The sequence below is a fragment of the Lepisosteus platostomus genome, chromosome 9 (genome assembly GCF_059453375.1).
Source record: "Lepisosteus platostomus isolate fLepPlt1 chromosome 9, fLepPlt1.hap1, whole genome shotgun sequence".
NCBI classification, from domain to species: Eukaryota; Metazoa; Chordata; class Actinopteri; order Semionotiformes; family Lepisosteidae; genus Lepisosteus; species Lepisosteus platostomus.
This window is the reverse complement of record NC_142619.1, coordinates 5972015-5992810: the sequence shown is the minus strand read 5'-3', so window position 1 is coordinate 5992810 and position 20796 is coordinate 5972015. Positions and strand designations below refer to the sequence as shown.

The 20796-nt window shown below is 42.7% G+C and overlaps 1 protein-coding gene across 4 annotated transcripts in view; it reads right to left on the bottom strand.

Moving 5' to 3' along the window:
- Window positions 1–20796, bottom strand: part of mon2 (MON2 homolog, regulator of endosome-to-Golgi trafficking) — a 71022-nt gene that overhangs the window by 22094 nt on the left and 28132 nt on the right. For 2 of the 4 annotated variants that reach the window (XM_088646684.1, XM_088646685.1), the window contains exons 9-21: window positions 20391–20515; window positions 18801–18940; window positions 18193–18346; window positions 13407–13627; window positions 10726–10807; window positions 8478–8659; window positions 7342–7389; window positions 4974–5086; window positions 3046–3150; window positions 2526–2606; window positions 2356–2429; window positions 1425–1515; window positions 529–630 (exon numbers count right to left, since the gene is read on the bottom strand). In XM_088646684.1, coding sequence (XP_088502810.1) covers window positions 529–630; window positions 1425–1515; window positions 2356–2429; window positions 2526–2606; window positions 3046–3150; window positions 4974–5086; window positions 7342–7389; window positions 8478–8659; window positions 10726–10807; window positions 13407–13627; window positions 18193–18346; window positions 18801–18940; window positions 20391–20515 — 1518 coding nt within the window. The remainder of the gene's footprint in view (window positions 1–528; window positions 631–1424; window positions 1516–2355; window positions 2430–2525; window positions 2607–3045; window positions 3151–4973; window positions 5087–7341; window positions 7390–8477; window positions 8660–10725; window positions 10808–13406; window positions 13628–18192; window positions 18347–18800; window positions 18941–20390; window positions 20516–20796) is intronic. The other 2 variants (XM_088646687.1, XM_088646688.1) reach the window with 1 other exon arrangement.

Genomic DNA, 20796 nt, shown 5'->3' with positions numbered 1-20796 from the left:
TCATTAAAACAAAAGCCATATTAGAATCCTTATCTCCCCTTCACAAAATGTTGTGTAAATTACACAGCAGAGAATGAGGCAAGTTAAAATTTTGTTTGGTAACAGAGAGATGAATTAGATGAAGCTTTGCTGAAGTACTGTATCTTACCTTCTGTATTAAAGACACGGATGCAAAACAGAAGAGAGAGAAACAACAAGTAAATGGCAAAAAATGGTGGTTTCACTAAGGAAAAAAGCTCTGTAGAAAAAGGAGTTGCCGACAACACGACAAATCAATTCAAAAGCAGGGAAAACATTGTCAAGTAAAACATAAGAGGCAAAGACTACACAGCAGTACTTAACACCCAACTTCAACTCTAAACTACATGTCTAAAAGTTATTTTCCATTTGTTTTCCTTCAGTAAAATGGATTAAATAAAACATGCTCCAAATTAACCTTAGCACGTGAGTTTAAAGTGCCCAGTTTATTTTTGCCTTGGCAATGCGGAAACATCCTGTCTGTTTTTTTTGGCCCGGAACTGCTTTTACCTCCAAAAGATGGCCAGTCAAAGGTCTCCAGAGAATTTCAATACGGTCCATGTTCACCAAGCCTGTTTCTAGCAGCTTAGCCACAGCAAACAGAGAGGGTTCCTAGAGAAAAGGGAGGGACATCTTTAAAGTTGGTGTTCAAGAGTGACCGAACACAAGGAGACTGAGACTCCACATTGGGTGGGGAGTTTATTTAACTAATTTAAAAAAATCAAATCTGTGCTGTGCTCACAATCTGCACTGGGAAAATACAAGGCAAGGCTCACTGTAAATCTAATCTGCCAGACATAGTGAGACACTTACTGTATATCATTAATGGACAAATTTTGTGTCCCAGTGACAGTAGGTGTAAAGCTATCAAAGACAAATGTTTGTGATCCTGTCTTGCAGTAGTAATGTGGGTTATCAGGACCAAGATGACCACTAGCACTCATCCTAACACACTTTAACAGATGAGAAATTAATACTAGATCTAGGAATCCACTGCAACATTCAATCATTCACTACCACGTGTGCCTGGCAGAACTCACTAATGCACTGTTGTCATAAAACTAGGATTGTACAAACTCCATGCATCATTCACACCAAATGACAACTTTAACACTTTTGTGCTTGCTGCACACTGACAACTACATAGGATGTATCTTGATTAGTCTGACATTTCAATTTGTAACAAAACTACCATAGGATATTGCATGATTTCACTAAAGAAGATGCCTCAGTGAATAATTTTTGTAAAAAAGGATACAAGATACAATAAGTTGAACGCTACCGATATCGAGAATACAATATCATTTGCACTGGTTTAATGGTAACAAGACGCTATGGTATAGCCCGTCCCATTTGCTGGCACAGAAAGGCAGTTCAGAAAAAAAACATTTTATATCAAACTTCACCTTGTTATTCCCGTAGGCCATATCCATAGCTTCCATGGACAGGGAACACAAAGCGTTTATCAAGTGATGCAGAGACACATCGTCAAGGTATCTGCAAACACAGACAGAAGATGGCGGCGAAAATTAATGCATATCAAGAAGGTAAGATATTAAAGGTCAGACGCCCTCTCTCTGGAACTAAAATACTACAATATTGACATTCCAAGTGTGCCTTCTATATAATGTGGTGCTGTTGTTAAATATTGGGTCAAAGGCTGCAAATGTCTAAGCACGATGAATAAATACACACTAAAAGTAATATTTTGCCCAAGAAGCCGCCACACTGCTGCTCTGGCCTGTATTGCTCTGGCATGTGTGCTGGTGTGTGACGACCATAAAACGACACTCTCCAAGACAGTTTAGGAACGCACCTCGGTCTACTGACTTGTCTCGGAAGCAAAAGGAAAACCTTTACACCTTCAAAGTTCCAGACTTGCATATTACTGAAAATCTGTGCGGAGATCTCAAAACACGCAGTGCATGCAAGAAGATCAAAGAACATGTCCAAGCTAGAAGAAGCTCCTGCTAAGGACTAACTAACAGGGTGGCGAAACATTTGTGTGTGCCATTATTTACAAAACTGTCAATAAATACTAACTGTGCATTACAATTTGCAGAAAGATGACATGTTTCAGCTTGTACCACACAGAGGTTGAGTCAACTTCTTTTGACTCAGAGATTTACTGAAACATACAGTCTGACCAGGGGTGCCTAAACCTTTGCATACAACTGTATAGAGAACAGATCCTTCATAATTACAACCCGGAACAATATCGGCTGTAACCAGCACATAAAAACACTTGTGGAAACTAATGGACGAGTGTAAACGCTTTCTCTCGACTAGCAATCTAAAGTCTGTAAGAGCACGCAAGCATATAAAAAATATCCTTACTGTGAACTTTCAAACAGTCTTGAAAGAATGTTGGAGATGACAGGCAAATCGGTCATAACGGCTGTGGTTAACACCTAGAGAGAACAGAAAAGTTTTGAACTTTCAGAAGGGCCGTGGGGGACACTGCAGAGAATGAAGACGACTGGTCGGGCAGGCGGGCAGGCGGTTACCGTGCTCGGCCCCTCCACGGCCCGGCCCGGCTTCAGCGCTCCTCCGCTTCCGGGTTTCAGGCCCAGAATCCACACCAGGTGCTGGAACCAAAAGAGCAACGGGGAGGGGAAAGCAAAAGTGACGCCAAACGTTGCCAACAAAAACACAAATAAACCAAAGAAGAATTCGACCCCACCCCTCAAAACAAAAAACATGGTCTAGGATTCCACCCTTGTTAAATTGCTCTGGTTAAAAAAAGCCGCTCATTTTACAGTTTCAAGAAAATGTAGAATAAAAAAAAAAAAAGATGACAGCCTGACACAAACCATAGTTAAATCCAAACCACTTGGGCTGTGTTTTTTTATTGCCTCTCCCCTCTTTATTTCCAAGCTGGCCAAGCCCGGTGGTGTTTCAAAAGTGTACTAGTACACTTTGATAAGCTGGAAAGCCCTGCTTACCTGTTGCAAGACATCTATGCAGAAGAAATACCATTTCAATTCCAATTAACCTCTCTTAACCGGACCACTGATTACAAATTACCTGCAAAGTGGCCAGCACCAGCTGCCAGGACGTCCCGAGAACAGAGCCGTGACAGTGCGCTAGATTCAGCAGGGTCCTCATGCACTGGATGTTTTTAGCAGTAAGCTAAAGAGAAGAGACTCAAGTCAGGAATCATGGCTCAACTAAATTACACCACTAATGGCAATTTTCTCCACCCGAGAACTGCAGAATCCCAATGCCAAATGGCAGAAATTTTTTTTGTTGTTGCATTTTTGTACATTTCGAATCTTTCATGGCTGTGAGTGAAGCATCTTTCTTTTACGAATGTTAAAATCTCCATATCAAGAATCCAACAACCTCTTGCAAACTGCGATTGTACTGCACTTCAATGTATCCCCCATTTCAATTTATAAACTACACTGACTTATTGGACATATGCAAGCCGACATATTAAAAATCTCATTCTCAATTCCTCGTATACAGTATGTTTGGTTGGTCCGACATTGAGAGGAGGTAGCAGTAGTGGAGTCTCACTCTTTTGTTGTTTTTCCAGTATAACCACCCATGGTGTAAGTCTATTCAAATTTCTACTGGCTTCAAGCTCAATGGGATCTAGAAATAAGTCCAACATAATGCTGGATACTTCACAGAGTATTGTTTAATAAAAAGCAGGCTGCTACCATTCTTTGAGTGAAAACAAACTACAAATACTGTACAAATACAAATTGGGAAACAATGAGCAAGAGGCTACTTATGTAAAAGCTTTAGGTGTTTAATGCTGACAATTCCATTTGCATCTTCTAAACAATGTGAGGAAGAAATAAAAAGGCAAACATTTTGAAGATATATCATTAAAAGAGCTGAACTCAAATCCCTAAGTAAGGCTTTATTTGGAATATTGTGCCCTATTTTGGTTGTCGCATATAAAACAAAGATATCGTTGCCCCGGAATCTGTTCAGAGAGGAGCAAACAGATACACTCCAAGGCTTAAGGGAATGTCTTACACCGACAGGCTAAAAGAACTGAATCTTTTTTGTCTTGAACAGAGAATATTACGAGGGGACCTTATTAGTATTCAAAATCTTCAACGACATTGACAAAATCAACCCAGCAGATATCCGCAGAATCAACAGGGAAACACAAATCAGAGGACACAAGTGGAAACTAGGTGAAAGTGCATTTAAAACTGAGAAAAGGAAGCACTTCTTTACCCAAAGAATTGTGGGAGTATGGAACATGCTGCCCAGTAGTGATGTTGAAGGCGATTCCCTGGTTTCTTTCAAGAAATAGCCTGACTAGGTCTTTAAATCAATTAGGAACTGAACACAAAATGGGCAGTTGGCCTAAATGGTTTCCTCCCGTTTTAAACTATTCTTCCAACCATCCATTTTCTAACCTCTTTAACTAATAGATGCCTGCAGGGGAGCCGGAGCCTATCCCAGCAAGCAATGAGCACAAGGCAGGATACGCCCTGGGAGGCACATCAGTCCATCATAGGGCTCAATCCAATCCCATGTTGTCATAATGAAAAGAAACAACAAAGAATATCTAGTAGGAGTATTAACAAAAGGTTTTGCAGTGGGAAAAAAAAACATTGCCCCACAGCCGCCCAGCAGAGTTCTTTTCCTTTTTAAATTAGAGCCAGCAGCTATATCACATGAAACCACAACTGGCAGCCCCAGTGAAGCTCAGCAGGTGTGAGCCTGGTCAGTACCCGGATGGAAGACCTCCTGTGAAAGTTAAGGTTGCTGCTGGAAGAGGTGTTAGTGGGGCCAGTAGGGGGCGCTCACCCTGCAGTCTGAGTGGGTCCTAATACCCCTGTTTAGTGATGGGGACACTATACTGTAAAAAAGTAGTGATGGAGGGGAGTCCCCATTACCTGTAAAGCGCTTTGAGTCGAGTCTCCAAAAAAGTGCTACATACTGTAAGTGTAATGATTTTTTTTTTAAGTGTGAGGCAGCCTTACCACGACTGTGCCTTGAGGCTGGACAGTGAGAGGCTGTCCCACAGCCACCACCTGCTGATGAGACTCACTGGAGGGGCTGATGATCTGGACACTGTGCCCCTGGATGGAATACGCTGCAACACAAGACAACAGCTTTAACAGTGCTGTCCAGGTCCTCGAGGAGAAGCAGGCAGCTAAAATACTGGAAAAACTCAGTCTACCAGAACTGCTCTACCGCATAACTAGTTCAGCAGCGAAGCAAAGGCGTTCCCCCCCAAAAAAACTTTGAAAATGGGCAAAACACTGTTAAAACTAATAAATACCCAAGTGCTGATGTTAAGATTAGCTATGAATGGAAGTGCTTTCCTTTTTTTTCCCCTTAAATAACATTTGGGAGTCTTGCATCGCCTCCAACTTCAACACAAAGGTGTACATTGAGCAGACAGGCGATATTACTGATGTCTGACAACAGTCTGCTGCATTCTCGCGTCTAGTAACCCAAGTGACTCCAAGCTCGGTGAATTTCTGAGCCGTGTGGATTCAGGGAAGGAGCCCTAAAACTAACTCATGTCCTGTCAGATTCATATGGACTGGAGCACAGGGAGGCAGCTTAAAATAGGACATTACTAGTCAAGGAGTGGTTTGTATACAAATAAGTATTTTTAATGAGTCAGTAATCCCAGTCACTTTTTCCACCATTTTTTCCAAAAATGAGAATTTGTTAAGAAGCATCAGCTTGTGAAAATGGAAACCATTGGAAAAAAGGATGTAAATTGTGACTGATGCGAGAACTGTTTAGCTTTTTCTCCACACAAAGAAGACAGCTAAAAATGGCTGGACTGGAGCTGTGAATGCTCAATTATTTTTTATGATGACAATACAAATGGCAATTATTGCACAGTTACGTTTCTGGAGTAATACATTTCTAAGCAGCGTTTGAGGACCCTGTGTATTACAGTTTCAATGAAGGTAGACTAAATCTAAATCTTTGAGCCTAATAAGAAAAGAACTGCACACCCAGATGGCATACCCAATTAACCAGATTACATTATAACGAAACGGCATCAAGCATAGCATAACGTAACTCAATAATTATTTTATTAAATAATGAACAAAATGCCTTTGAGAATGCTGCCTTAAAGATATTTAGCACTAAGACGTATCTTTCCAGTAACGTACCTTATGAAATAGTTCACCAAACAAAATTAAATACTATTCATCAGAATATGGTGATAGCAATGGTAAAACACAAAAATCTTGATTTTAAAACTATAGAAAGACTGCTACTGAACTGAGAAACGGCCAGATTGTGCTGTGCTTCCTGTAAATGGTTTCCCTTAGGGCACAAATTCACAGAGGCTTTTAAATCTGAAACTGATTTTAATTTCTTCCCAACTCATAAAAAAAACAACTACTGGTCAGAATATTTGGAAGAAAAAAACAAATATGACTGAAGTTAGATTATCGCTTTTTACATTTAAAATGGCGCAGATCTTGCTAGCTGGAGTTCACTTTTCATAAAGGACAATCAAGCCCTAACGATCATTTATCCATCCGTTTTCTATTCCGCTAATCCAGTACCAGGGCCAAAAGAGAGGTCGGAGCCTAACCTGGCAAGTAATGGGCACAGGGGCAGGATACACCCTGGATGGGACGCCAGCACATCACAGGGCACACACAGAAACAAACATGCACACGCTCACACCAGGGACAGGGTTCACAGAAGCCTATTAACCATCCAGTTATGTCTCTGGCCTGGACAACCGCAGTTTCAGAGCCAGGACAGGGAAAATAGACAATGACTACTGCAAGTGGTAGGGCTTGGAGGGTCTCTTTCATGGTGCAAATCCAGCCATACCAACCACTTGAACAGTAAAGAGATTGAAAAAGGACAATCACCATTTTAAGAACTTTTATAAGTTGGGAGAGTGTGTACTCATTGTAAGATTGTGATACATTGGGCAATAAAGTTTATTTTGTTAAAAACAAATGTCTTTGGCCTGCAAGAGAAAACTGAAAGACCGTTAGAAACCCCTGTCTTTTGATAATTTGGGGGTGGAAACATAAAATGTCTCACCCCTATTCCACAAGCAATGTGCCGGGTCCGCACCACCGTCAACTTCTAACGGGCACGGCAGCCGCCAAGCCACTTGCAAAGCAAAGATCATTCAGGCAAAGGGCTCAACGCACTGCTTTTCACAACGAGCGCTAAAAGGGCAGCTGCCGGGAGCGAGGATGGAGTGTGCTCATGCCTTGCAAGTTACAGCTTTTTTACGGGGACAACTGAAAAGTTCGACACTTGTGGGGGGGGGAAACAAAGCAACCGTCTGAGGCAACACGATTCTTCCACTTGGGTTGACATTCAATAGGCAAACAGACGATCAGTTACCATTGTGAGATGCTGAAGTCACAGCCTTCCCACAGATGTAGTCGGTCACTGTGTGTCAATGAAAAAGAATAACACTTGTTTATTGCTTTTAATTCTCTTCAAAGAGGAAGCTATTGCGAATACAGGCACTAGCATGCACACAGTGTTTCATATATAGTCCTCATTCCTTTATACAGCTGTCATTAGGAACAGTGTGCGTTCCTATAACTTTAGGCACCCAAAGAAGAAACACATGAAACAATGTTTTTTTACTTTTAAACATGAGAGAGAAATATTGCCATTAGACTAAACAGCTGCTGTTGACGTGCATGTAAAAATGTTTAAGGGAACCTGGTAAGAAAGCCGTGAGCCGTAAAAAACATACTACTGCACGGTAACTGCTCAGTTCCTTCAACGTACAGACTGTATGAAGCATTTTCACCAGATCTGAACCTCAAAAATCCCTTGCAAGCCTTTTCTCAAGATCAAGCACCCATCTCATGTTTTGCTACCACAGCCTGCCACATATCCTTGTCCAACTTCTGTCTTCACAAAAGGTTTTCGGAATTCCTCCGTTAAAATGGCAAAGCGATGGAAGTCCAGGCATTCTACCTGGTCAGGGGGGTGGCTGGGAGCTAACTATTAAAGAAGTCCGAAAAAGATCTCGAGCGAGTTTGGTACAAAAGCCTCACGAATAAACAAATCATTTCATAAAGGTTAACAGAATTTCACTAGGAGGGAAACACACTGAGAACACTATATTTTAAGCTTTATCCCTGTGCAATTCAGCATTATTAGGGGACCCACATTTAGAGAGACAGAAAAGCGCAGCGTTAAGAGTGTGTGGCAAGAAACGTCTTCTAAGTTGGAATAAAACAGGCGTTTCACAACTGCTGGAGAATCAAGCCCACTGTGCCCACTTTCTTCACCTTGAGTATCGCACAGTCAGCCTTTGAGACAACAGTTCCTGTCTGGACCCGTAAAACCGTGTTTGAAACTTAAAGATGTTGTGTTACTTATCTCGGATTGTATGGCCCCTCCCTAGCTCACTCATGCATCATGCAGACGGCACTGTGGAGTGACTCGGACTGTGTCTCCAGCCCCGGACACAAGCAAGGTAAGGGAGCAGACCGGGGGGGGGGGTGAGGGGTGCTCACACTTGTTGGAGAGATTGGAGGCCGAGCTGCTGAGGATGGTGAGGGCGTAATGCGGCGGCAGGGAAGCTTTGCAGATGGCGGTGATGAAGGCGTCTCTCGGGGTGACCAGGCCCAGCTTCCCGCACAGCACCGCCATCATCATCTCCGCCTTCAGGATGTTCTCCGTCGCCGTTTCGTCGGTGCTGGGGCCGCAGGGAAGAGTCGTTGGAAGAGAGAAGGACACCCACACAGACGGGAAATTAAAGACGGGCAGATTCGCGGCGCGAAGCTGAGGACCTTTGACGAGTTTGAGCGCTTAGGCTCCAATCAATAATTTGCCGATGGGTACCAACGTGCATGGGCACCTCTGAAGCTGGTTCGGTCATCTTTATCGATGGCCTCACCAACGATGGCCGCAGCAGAATGAATTCTGACGTTTACCGAAACACGTCAGGTAGTGTTCTCATGTTTTGTAGAGAAAAGTTCTCACTTTTCTCCCACCTTCCCTTCCAGATTCAGAGGCAGTTTCTTCCCACAAGCTGTTCGATTACTGAACCCTACCACTGGCTCACACTGCTGGTTTGACTTTTTTTGAAGCTGTATGCTAGTTAACTTGTTGTTGCTGCTGCTGCTCTTGTCCTGTGTTAAATGTCTTTGTATTGGAGCGTAGATGCAAATAAGCATTTGCTTGCACTTGTGCAGATGACAAATAAACTGAACTGAGGCACATACTTCCAATCCACTTTGAGTGGAGCTTCACCCCGCAGCGCCATAATGACCCAACCCATTCGGCTAAAACTACCAAGAAGCTCGTCAGGATTAAGGAGCAGCAAGTCTTGGGTTGGCCAAGGCCATCTCCAGATCTAAATTCTGTCGAGCACGCATTTTACACATGAAAGAAATTCAAAAATCAGAACATCCCAAGAATAAGCCAGGAATCAAAGTGGAAACAGGCAAGCTTCTCAAATAATCCCAGAAAGTTTGGTGAGCTCAATGGAGTGGAGACTTCATGCAGCTACTGCCTCAGGGGGATAGGAAACAAGACCCAAAGTTTTACACTCTGAAATGTACATATTATAGTGAATGTGTCCCATTATGGTCACTACAAATAAATGTGTTGAACACAGTTTTGGTTCAAATTTAGTCAAAGGTATGGACAGAATTACTGTTCACACACATACTTCCTCTCCACTGGTTACCCCAAGATGTGACGATATGTAAAAAGCTCATGTAGGTCCCACAGTAAACTTTTCCAGGTAGAAAGACTAAGTTACGTGTCTGAAAAGCATGTAGTGCAGCAAGATGAACACTCTGTTTTGTAGTCACATCTGTACATCTCCTCACTGAAAACTGCAAGTAATCTGCAGTGCTATCATGTCAAAGACGCACCCACGTGATTCTATTATTTGTATTCCTTACTCTGTATTTTATTTTGTGTTTAATTACTGAAGACTACAGGGTAAAGAAATGTACAGTCTTCATACGTTTCTAAATATCAGTATATCAGCATTAAAAAGATACTTGTATTTATTCCCTAGTTGATTTACTGTACTGTATATTTCAAGTGTATGTATTTGGCGTGTAATTATTCTAATTACAGGGTTTTTGAAATGTTTAAATTTAAAAAGCAGAGACAGCTCAGACAAATAAGGGAGGATTGCTGAACCCGGGGGAAGGTGTATATTATACTGTATGCATTATTATCAAAATTACTGATTTTCATTATATAATATACAGTATATTATATATTATCCTGAATACCATCATAACTTTCATTTATAAAGTGTCTTTCCAAACCAAAGGATGTTGTACATAGTGATAAAAAAAGACAAAAGAAGTCCAATAAAAGTGAAAGAAAAGAAGACACGAGAACACACAGGATATAAAACACAGCAATCAGACATAGGCCCCAGTGAAAAGGCTAAGTTTTCAGGTTAGATTTGAGAAGAGTCAAAGAATCTGTCTCTCAAAGAGTCCGAGGAATTCCATAACAATGGAGCAGCGAGAGAAAAGGCACAGTCACCCCTTTGACGATGGGGGCATAAACGAGATTGTCGGCCCTTCAGCCCCAGTATGTTGGGAGGGCACCGTCGGTAACCGTGTGCCGTACTGGCAGCTGCTTACACATTCACTCACTCTCTCACACATTAACTCATTCTCTCGCACTCTCTCACACATTAACTCACTCTCTCGCACTCTCTCACACACACACAAGGCACAGACACGAAGCTCGGCGGAAAACCCGCTGCAGCTCCCACGAGAGAGATACCTGGCGTCCAGCAGGAGGGAGAGGGCGGCGAGAAGTCCACACCAGCAGGCGCTCACCATCTCTTCCCAGACCACCTGGGTCCCTGCAACACAGGGACAGGGTCGGGCCCCACTTTCATTTCTCGAAAACACAGAGCAAGAAGAGTTACAAACCAGAGGAGGTCAGTCGGCCCATCAGGCCCGTTCAGATAACTATCAAATCTTGAAAGAAAACAAGGCATTTGTTTCAATATCATCGCGGGGTAGCTTGTTCCATACTTCCCAAACTCTCAGGGTAAAGAAGTGCCTTTTGGTTTTAAATACACTTCCCTGTACTGTAGTTTCCACTTACATGTCAACTTAATGTAAAGACTTTTTTTCTGCATTTTACTACATGGAACAACTACCAGCTAGGGCGGCATTGGTGGCACAGTGGTTTGCATTGCTGCAGCCCTTGCTTCAAGTCCAGATGTGGGGTGCTATCTGTGTGGAGTTTGCATGCTCTCCCCATATTTGTGGGAGTTTTCTCCGGGTGCTCCAGTTTTCTTCTCACAGTCCACAGACATGCTAGTAGGTTAACTGAATTCTGGGAACATCGTCCCTGGTGTGAGTGTGTGTTTATGTCTGTCTGCCCTGTGATGGACTGGCATCCTGTCCAGAGTGTACCCTAACTCGCACCCATTGCATGTTGGGATAGGCTACGGCTCTCCCGCAACCCTGAATTGGAAGAAGCAGTTAGAAAACAGACAGATGGACAGTTGTCTGCTACGCTGTGTCTGTGTGTCGGCCCTGCAATGGACTGGCATCCCATCCAGGGTGTATCCTGCCATGTGCCTGCTGCCTGCCAGGACAGGCTCTGTCTCCCCCGCGTCCCTGAATTGGGTAGAAGCAGTTAGAAAATGGATGGATGAACTACCAGTAAGTCCCAATTAATTTAACAAATTTTGACTATTTTTTTAAGCTGAGTGTAAATTAAAAAAAATCCCTTTCGAGATATTTCGCATGCAACACATGCAAAAACCATTAGAGGGCACCTAAGTGAGTCATGTAGCATTCAGGTGGACAAACTGTAAGGATTCTTGGGATTTCTCAAGTACATACTTCTTTTCCAGACACAATTACTGTGTTGTGTTGATCCTAAAGTTGATCCTAGTATAAATAATTCAAGGCCACCTGGGTTTTTGGACGATCCCCATAAATCATTGCAAATTGTCATTTGTGAGAAGTGTATAGAACTATTTTGTGCTCAGCTAATCTCTTTCTGGATATGGAGAAAGACAAGTTAAATAAGTGAAAGAATAAAATGTGTGTTGAACACAACTAAGGATGATGGGTCAGTGTCCTCTGGTTGGTCTTGTTTTCAAATCAGGCAGGTAAAAAAAAAACTGTATATTTTCTATATCGGGGGATCACATCAAAACAGATACACATACAGCACTTTCCTTCAGTAAAAATATACTCATAGCACATGTATCTTACATCTTCTTTTAGGGATCAATTTGGAATAACAATCACAAGCTACAAAATGGGACAGTAAAACTCTCTCCAGCAGTTGCAGATACATTGCTGCCTCAGCATAAAGAAATTCATGAATTTTCTAATCATTTCATTGCTCATAAGCATTTCCTTGAACTCGTGCATATGACAAACACTACAAACTGAACTTTTCTCTAATCTGCTCCAGAATGCGCACTTCCTGGAAGGCTTGCTGATATTAATAAATATTTAGCTGCATGTAAGGAAAAACTAAATCTATGTAATAGAAATATCTTTTATAACACTTCTGTAGCAGTTACACTCAATATTGAGGCTAAAAAAAAAACAGCTAATCGCAGGGAGAACTAAATTAGCTGTAGAAACCCGACTTAAATGGATTTTAAGCAATTTAACAAATAACTAAAAGCTGTAAAAGAAATAAACTGAAATAAATAAACATAATCAGGAATAGCTACTCTATCACGATTGCTTCTAAAGATCCATTCATGTTAACAATAGACAGTGACAGGAGCTGTACTCAAACTATAAAACTTCCTGCAGATCTGTCCGGATTTAGATCGCCACGCCAGAGACACCTTGTGTGTGTCCTCTTGTGTTCTCTGGAAAATGGCCTTTTTTCGTCATCCTGCACAGCACTGAGGGAAGAAGAGCCGTGAAGTCGCCGCTCAAAAGAGCAAACGGCTTCGAACCTGAACCTGGTGTCGTTGTGCGACTTCAGTGTGGCTCTCGACTTGTGTCAGCTTGTCTCCATTTTACTTGGGCTTTGGAACGTCAAAAAGATTAAAGACAAGCTCCTAATTCATTAATTAATTCATTAGGGCGAGGGAAAGTTCCCGCCAAACATGTTCTCAAAGAGATGCATCAACGTCACAAGAGGTGGTATCGATATGGAGTTTCATCTGACTTAAAGGGGAACTGCAGTCTCAATTTCTCAGTCCGGTTATTTTCTCTGTAACAAAATTAATTAATTGACATTATAGAAAAATGTCCTAAATTTCAAATTAAACACGGAATTGTGAACTTTGTGTAAGTCGCCATGTTGATGCAACTCGCATTCAAGTTCCCATGAATTAGCCCTTCCCGCTCACTAGTCACCATCCTGACTAATGTAATGTACAAGCGAATAAGTATAGGTCGTGCAGCACACACTTCAAACACATCTGAAGCGAATGGCTTCAAAGAAACAAAATGGTGAAAACTACGCACCGGTCTCCTGCTCGCCAGGCTGCGCCTGCCGCTCCGGAGGCTGTTTCTGGGGGGCCGTTGCCTCCGCGGCCCCGCGCCCGGCCTCCGCCTCCTCCTTTCCCAGCTCCCTCTCGATCATGGAGGTGATGCCTCGCACCAAGTCCAGCAGGCAGGTGAAGGCCACGGACATCGCGTAGCCTTCCGGGATCGACGGCGGCTCCACCTTGTCGAGCATTTCCAAGCTAGGAGGGAAAAAGCCGCGAAAGAAACTTTCAGCGATGCGAACCACAACAGGAACAAACCGGGAGACTTTTTCTTTCCCTGCACCCAAAACTACCCTCCATGACTGCGCCTAAAGAAACCTGAGGTATCTCCAGTACCTATGTTTGTCCTGCAAGGAGTTGAAAACTGCATTCTTCTACTGAAGTAACGTCTGCCATGCTCTTACTAAGCTACAGCACAATAAAGCCAAGCCCAGCTGTGACTGCTGTACCTCTCTCTAATTACAGCTACCAGAGTTGAATAAGTAAGTTGACAGGTCTCAGTTCTCATCACACTAAGTACTTCAGATATTGTCATTTATTTTAGTCAGATGTAACAGACAAATATCCCATCTATCCGTTTTCTAACCGATACTTTCAATTCGGTGTCATGGGGGAATGGTTAGACCCTGGACAGGACACCAGTCCACACACAGACACAGGGATACACACATTCACACCAGGGTCAGTTTCCCGAGAAGCCAATTAATGTGCCAGTATTTGGACTTGGGACTCTGGGTGGAAACCCACATGAACATACAAGGAAGGAGAACATTCAAACTCCACACAGACAGCACCCCAGGAATTGAACCCAGGGGCCTCAACGCTGAGAGGCAGCAGTACTAACCAATGCGCCACCATGCTGTGCCAGACAGGTATCATTGGATCGATTAGTTTTATTTTTTCCACACAGTTAATATCACCACACATGACTCACATATAGATTCATAATAATAAATAATAATAATAGTAATTGCTTACACTTATATAGCACTTTTCTAGACACTCCAGTCAAAGCGCTTCAGAGGTAATGGGGACTCCCCTCCACCACCACCAATGTGCAGCCCCACCTGGATGATGCGACAGCAGCCATAGCGCGCCAGTTCTCTCCCCACATACCAGCTCTCAGTGGGGAGGAGAGCAGAATGAAGCCAATTCACAGATGGGGATCATTAGGAGGCCATGATTGGTAAGGGCCAATGGGAAATTTGGCCAGTTACACCCCTACTCTTTTCGAGAAACACCCTGGGATTTTTAATGACCACACAGAGTCAGGACCTCAGTTTCACGTCTCATCCGAAGGATGACACCTTTTTCCAGTATAGCGTCCCCGTCACTATACTGGGGCATTAGGACCCACACAGACCACAGAGTGAGCGCCCCCTGCTGGCCCCACTAACACCTCTTCCAGCAGCAACCTTAGTTTTCCCAGGAGGTGTCCCATCCAGGTACTGACCAGGCTCACACCTGCTGAGCTTCAGTGGGCTGCCTGTTGTGAGTTGCAGGGTGATACGGCTGCTGGCTTCAAAAGAGCTCACTGTTGGCAGCAGCAGGGGGAATTTGTTATTGATCACATGACTTCCTAACACGCACATTTGGCAAACTAGCTCTGAATTGAGAACCATGATCAGAGTTGTTGCTGGCATTAGGGACAGATCAAATCTGCAATAAGGCACTGCATTCAAAATATCCCTCACTTTTATAAAAATGAACACTATTACCTTCAGGTTGATGCAATACATTAATATAAAAAACTGAAACATAAATCATGAAGATTACAGTCTCAATGGTGAAACAGGACTCTTTATACCATCTACTGCCCTCCCACTTAGCTTGTAAGTGGGTTGGCTGAGCTAACGAAGCTAGGAGGATAGGACTCCCCTTGGGCTGGTATTTACAGTGGTGTGAAAAAGTGTTTGCCCCCTTCCTGATTTCTTATTTTTTTGCATGTTTGTCACACTGAAATGTTTCAGATCATCAAACAAATTGAAATATTAGACAAAGATAACACAAGTAAACACAAAATGCAGTTTTTAAATTAAGGTTTTTATTATTAAGGGGGACAAAATCCAAACCTACATGGCCCTGTGTGAAAAAGTGATTGCCCTCCCTGTTAAAACATCTTTGGAAAGCCGAGTTCAATTTCTCTAGCCACACCCAGGCCTGATTACTGCCACACCTGTTCTCAATCAAGAAATCACTTAAATAGGACCTGAAGTAGACAAGATCCTCAAATGCTAGACATCATGCTGCGATCCAAACAAATTCAGGAACAAATAACAAACACTTTTTCACACCACTGTACCTGACCTCACTTCAGTGACCTTCCACTCAGCCCACATCAATTACTCTGTCCACACATCACAACTAACCAACATCCTTACTTTCTGTGAGTCACCCTGCAGGCATCATAAGCGGGACTTGAGCAACCAAAGTGAAAGCCGTATGTGAAGCAGGGCTCTTAGTCTAATATAATTCATATCATGCTGCTATGTGATTATTTTAGCTTCATGTAAAATAATATAAATATGTATGCAACACAGCATACAGCTCAAATAAAAGATATGATAAGGTGCTAGTTGAACAAAAAAAAAAGTCAGGACCAGTATTAGAGGCTCAAGTCAGAAATGTGAAAGGATTTAAATATGAGCTACACCATGCACAGAGCTTCAATACAGTGTGAAAAATTAGGAAATAAGCCCCACCCCCTTCCACTTACACAAGCACCCAGATGTATTTTTCTATATGAAGAAAAAGGCTGTGTGCCCAAGTAAACTATCCAAACTTGTGTGATATTTTGTGATTTGAAATGAACATTTGTTTACGGAAGCTTATTAGCACCAAGGAAAAAAAATCTCATTTAATTGCAATAATATCTCGTATAATTTTTTGCATTTATGTCCGTGGTGCTAATAGATATCCCTACATTTCGCACTAATATAACTCAAATATAATTCAAAATTGGGCTCCAGAAAGTGTGAACAATCAAAACTGGCTACAGGAAAGCATGAACAGGAGATCTAAGCAATGGTTATTATTTTAGGCCATTTGACCTTCAGGCTGTTTCTACAGGTTGCCTGAGAGAGGTTGCACAGATTTTAATGACTCAGTTAGACAAGCTCCTAACTCATTCATTCATTAATGAATTCATTAGGGCAAAGGAAAGTTCCCTTCAAACATGTTCTCAAAGAGATGCATGAATGTCATAAGAGGTGATATCGATATGCGGCTGTAGTCTCATCTCACTAAAAGAGGAACTGCAGACACAATTTCTCAGACCGGTTATTAAATATCTGTAACAAAATAAATTCATCGACGTTATAGAAAAAATGTACAAATTTGGAATTAAGCACGGAATTGCGAACTTTGTGTAAGTCGCCACGTTGTTGCAAACTCGCATTCGAGTTCCCATGAATTGCGACAGGATGCAGCCCTTCCTGCTCACTAGTCCCCTTAATGAGTAATGTAATGCGATGTACGAGCGAAAAAGTACAGGTAAGTACTGCAGACCTTTCAGCACAGAAATGTTTCAACGTGATCTGCATGCGGACTTAACAAGTAGTATTTGTCAGCAAAACCACCTTAAAATCGAAAGTAATATTTTATTGGATAAAAAGAGCTGTATTCACAAGCCTGCTTGTTAACAGTGTCACAGAGCCGCTTCACCTCACCTGCAGTTTTGTTGCCTCGTTCTGAATCGCAGAAGATGGCGCTGCGCGTACCTGCACATTTTCGGCTATTTTGTGATGTAAATTGGAGGTTTTACAAGTTACTGTGTACATTTGACTTTTACTGTAGTTTGGCATTATTTTGTCAATGCTGACTCTTTCTAACCCCTGAAATATGAAAATAGCATTGCAGTTGCCCTTTAAACCCTGATGATGGTCTGACCACCATTGTGTTCTCAAAAGTCACACTAAGGGTCTGGACAAAGCTATTCATGCATGTTGTTGAAGTAGATACCTCACAGGGTGCCATATTGAGCTAACTCTATCAACAGTCAGAGGAAGGGGTCTGATCTCTTCTCTATATGACGTGCTAATGAATACAGCTCTTGCCAGCAGCCATATCACCCTGCAACTCACAACAGGCAGCCCACTGAAGCTAAGCAGGTGTGAGCCTGGTCAGTACCTGGATGAGAGACCTCCTGGGAAAAACTAAGATTGCTGCTGGAAGAGGTGTTAGTGGGGCCAGCAGGGGTCCATGTGGTCCTAATGCCCCAGTATAGTGACGGGGACACTATACTGTAAAAAGGCGCCGTCCTTCGGCTGAGACGTAAAACCGAGGTCCTGACTCTCTGTGGTCCTTAAAAATCCCAGGGCGTTTCTCGAAAATAGTAGAGGTGTAACCCCCGTGTCCTGGCCAAATTTCCCATTGGCCCTTACCAATCATGGCCACCTAATAATCCCCATCTATGAATTGGCTTCATTACTCTGCTCTCCTCCCCACTAATAGCTGATGTGTGGTGAGCGTTCTGGCGTACTATGGCTGCCGTCGCATCATCCAGGTGGTGGAGGGGCGTCCCCATTACCTGTAAAGCGCGTTGAGATGTGTCCAGAAGCTATATAATGTCAATCTTTAATCAATAGCTTCACAGTTATACTTTGATGGGATAAAACATGAAACAAGACAAATGGTGGTCCTGATCAAGACATTCATCCATATTCAAATGCCCCATATTCAATTCGCACTTCCCCTTTAAGGTCTAGAATCCGAATATCAGATGTATGTGGAACGGGCCTGCGCAGGTTCTTGGGCATACTTACTATGTGGCTTTGGCGCTGCCCTGCACGCTAATCGTCATGAGAGGTATCCAGGTCCCCCTGTACTCAAAGGCAGCTTGTGGCATCACCCCTCCGCTCACCCCAGCCCCTCCAGGACCTCCCTGAGGAACTGGCTGGCCTCCGGACCCCGAACCACCTGCAGAGGACATCCGCCTTAATGACAGATCGCTCGGCAACGCCACACCACAAACAAAAAAAAAAACCGGCGCATTCACAAGGACTTCTGGTTACTCGGTTTTTATCCGCCCCAGCGTCTGTATTGCTCACTGAATTTATTTTTGCTGTCGGAATAAGAATTAGTCTCCAACAGCAGCCAATTTTTTTTGTGTGTGTTCCTGCAACTGACAACGACAAAATCAAGAATCACAGTCTAGTACGTGTTCTGTGTAAATAAATCAATATCGGGACGTTCCCACAATGTACCGAGATGGGAGACATTACGGATGAGAGCTGAGAGGCAGGAGATGAAGTATTAGTCATATATTTTGACATAGAAGGAGAAAAAAAAAACATCTATCGCACACTCAGTCGCATGTAAGTTAAAACTGGAAAACTGTTTCTGTAAGTAGCAGGGGTGGAAGAACACTGACCTGTTGGTGTGTTGACAGTAGCTGGGATTCCTGTGCTAGGCACAATAAAGAGAGACTGGATGAAGGAACCCAAGGCATTGACGATGTCTCTGAAGACCTTAGTGGAGTGCTGCTTCATGTCGTACGATTGACAGAATGATCTGTGCGTGTCAAGAGAAATGCATGTCAAATACAAACACAGGAACTGTAGCACAGTTACAGTCAGGTACTTTTCCAACAGGTGGCGAAGGAGGTAGAGATGAGAGTGGCTTCTGAACTACAAGTCCCAGAATCCTTAGAGCACAGAGGAGGAAACAGGAACCAGATGAACAGACACAAACGATCAGCAAAGACAGGAAAGTCAATTAACAAAAGCTGAGACTAGGGCACCAGGTCTACCACAAGGACTTAGATATTAAGAAAAAAGAGATGTTTAAAATTGACTGGTTTGGTTTCGAGGAGAACCTGAGCTAGATTTTAACCAAAGCCCACAAAAGACCTCCATAAAGGTCTCTGGTTCAGTTTTGCTTTGTTCGACACATACTGCTAAACAGCTGAAGTTTTTGGGGACAGGTTACAAAGACAGCCAGAGCTGTAACCCAGGACAAATTAATCCTGGTCCTGTTGAACTGGTTTATCTGTAGGTTTTTCATTCCACCTCAGATCTTAACCAGCTAAACCAGCCAGTTACAAGTTTACTGGATAAATTGTAGACCTCTTCAGGTGCCTCTCCTTTAAAGACTTTAAAAACCCGTCCTTCTGGGATTTCACTATCAATAAAATTATTTCAAAGTCAGAGGCATCAAAAAGTCACAATACGAAGACAAACAGCTGTCAGGAGACTATGCAACATAGACTACAACATAGAATATGCAACATAGACCATTCCACAGTTGTGAAAACATTTTAAGATGTATTGAGATAAGCCCCCAAAACAGGTATTTTACAGCTTTCTTTTCTTTACAAATCTGGATGCCAGCTTAAAACCGAAATTCAACCTGTCTAACGACACTGGCTGTAAGGGTCTGATGATGTTTTATTCAGATACTTGGAGCTTTTCTTCCTATGCTCCAGAATGCTGCAGAGAGAAGCTGAGGAGTATGCTTAGACTTTTAGCAACCACAATGAGACTTTCTAAATGCACACCTATTTATCTACTCAACTTCAGCAGTTAGTAGGATAGTAACTTGATATTGGAGAATTCTCTTCAAATTGTCAATTATCTCATCCATAGTTACACCTAACAAGCAGCAGACGCAAGATGATTAGTCAAGAAACTAGTCCCTTGCGTCCGATTGTTTCTGAACATCTTCACACAGTCTTCCAACCATAATCGTTTTTTCCCCGAAACGGAGGAGAAATGGTTTCGTGTGGGGTTCGGCAGGGACATGATGGTGAAGTGCAGTTCGAAACAAAATGCTGTCAAACTGAAATCTGTATTCCCGCAATGTTTTTTGAAGGAAATTACCGGAAGAGGCGAGTTAGGAGGTCCTATAATAAACTATTCTGCTTCTTCTTGCGTAGCCTCCATATGCCTCCTGAAACACCTCCATGCTTTCATTCTGTTTCAGTCGTAAGTGTCAGGCAGGGACAGTAAGTAATGCAAGTTACCGTAACAAATGGGGCTGCACACAGAGTCTGTGTATAGATTCGACTGCGACAGCCCGAAGCCACTGTGGTTTCTCTCCATCCAAAAACTTCACCAGCAGAGACAGGAAAATCTCGCACTCCGTGACCTGTCAGGCAGAACAACCAAACTACTAGAACATCTGCTGAGGTTCATAACTAATTACTGCGACACGCGACCCTCACACGTCGACAAATGCACCTGCCTCTTCTGACAACGTTGAAATGATACCACCTCAGGTCTATTTCAAGTCATTTTCAACTAACTCTTAAGTATGAGTATTTCCCCCAAAAACACTACTTTACTGCTTCAAATATTAGGGACCCCTAAATCTGAAAAAGTTAGTTTTGTACGTCAGAAATGATACTTCTTTCATGAGGTATTTGAGTA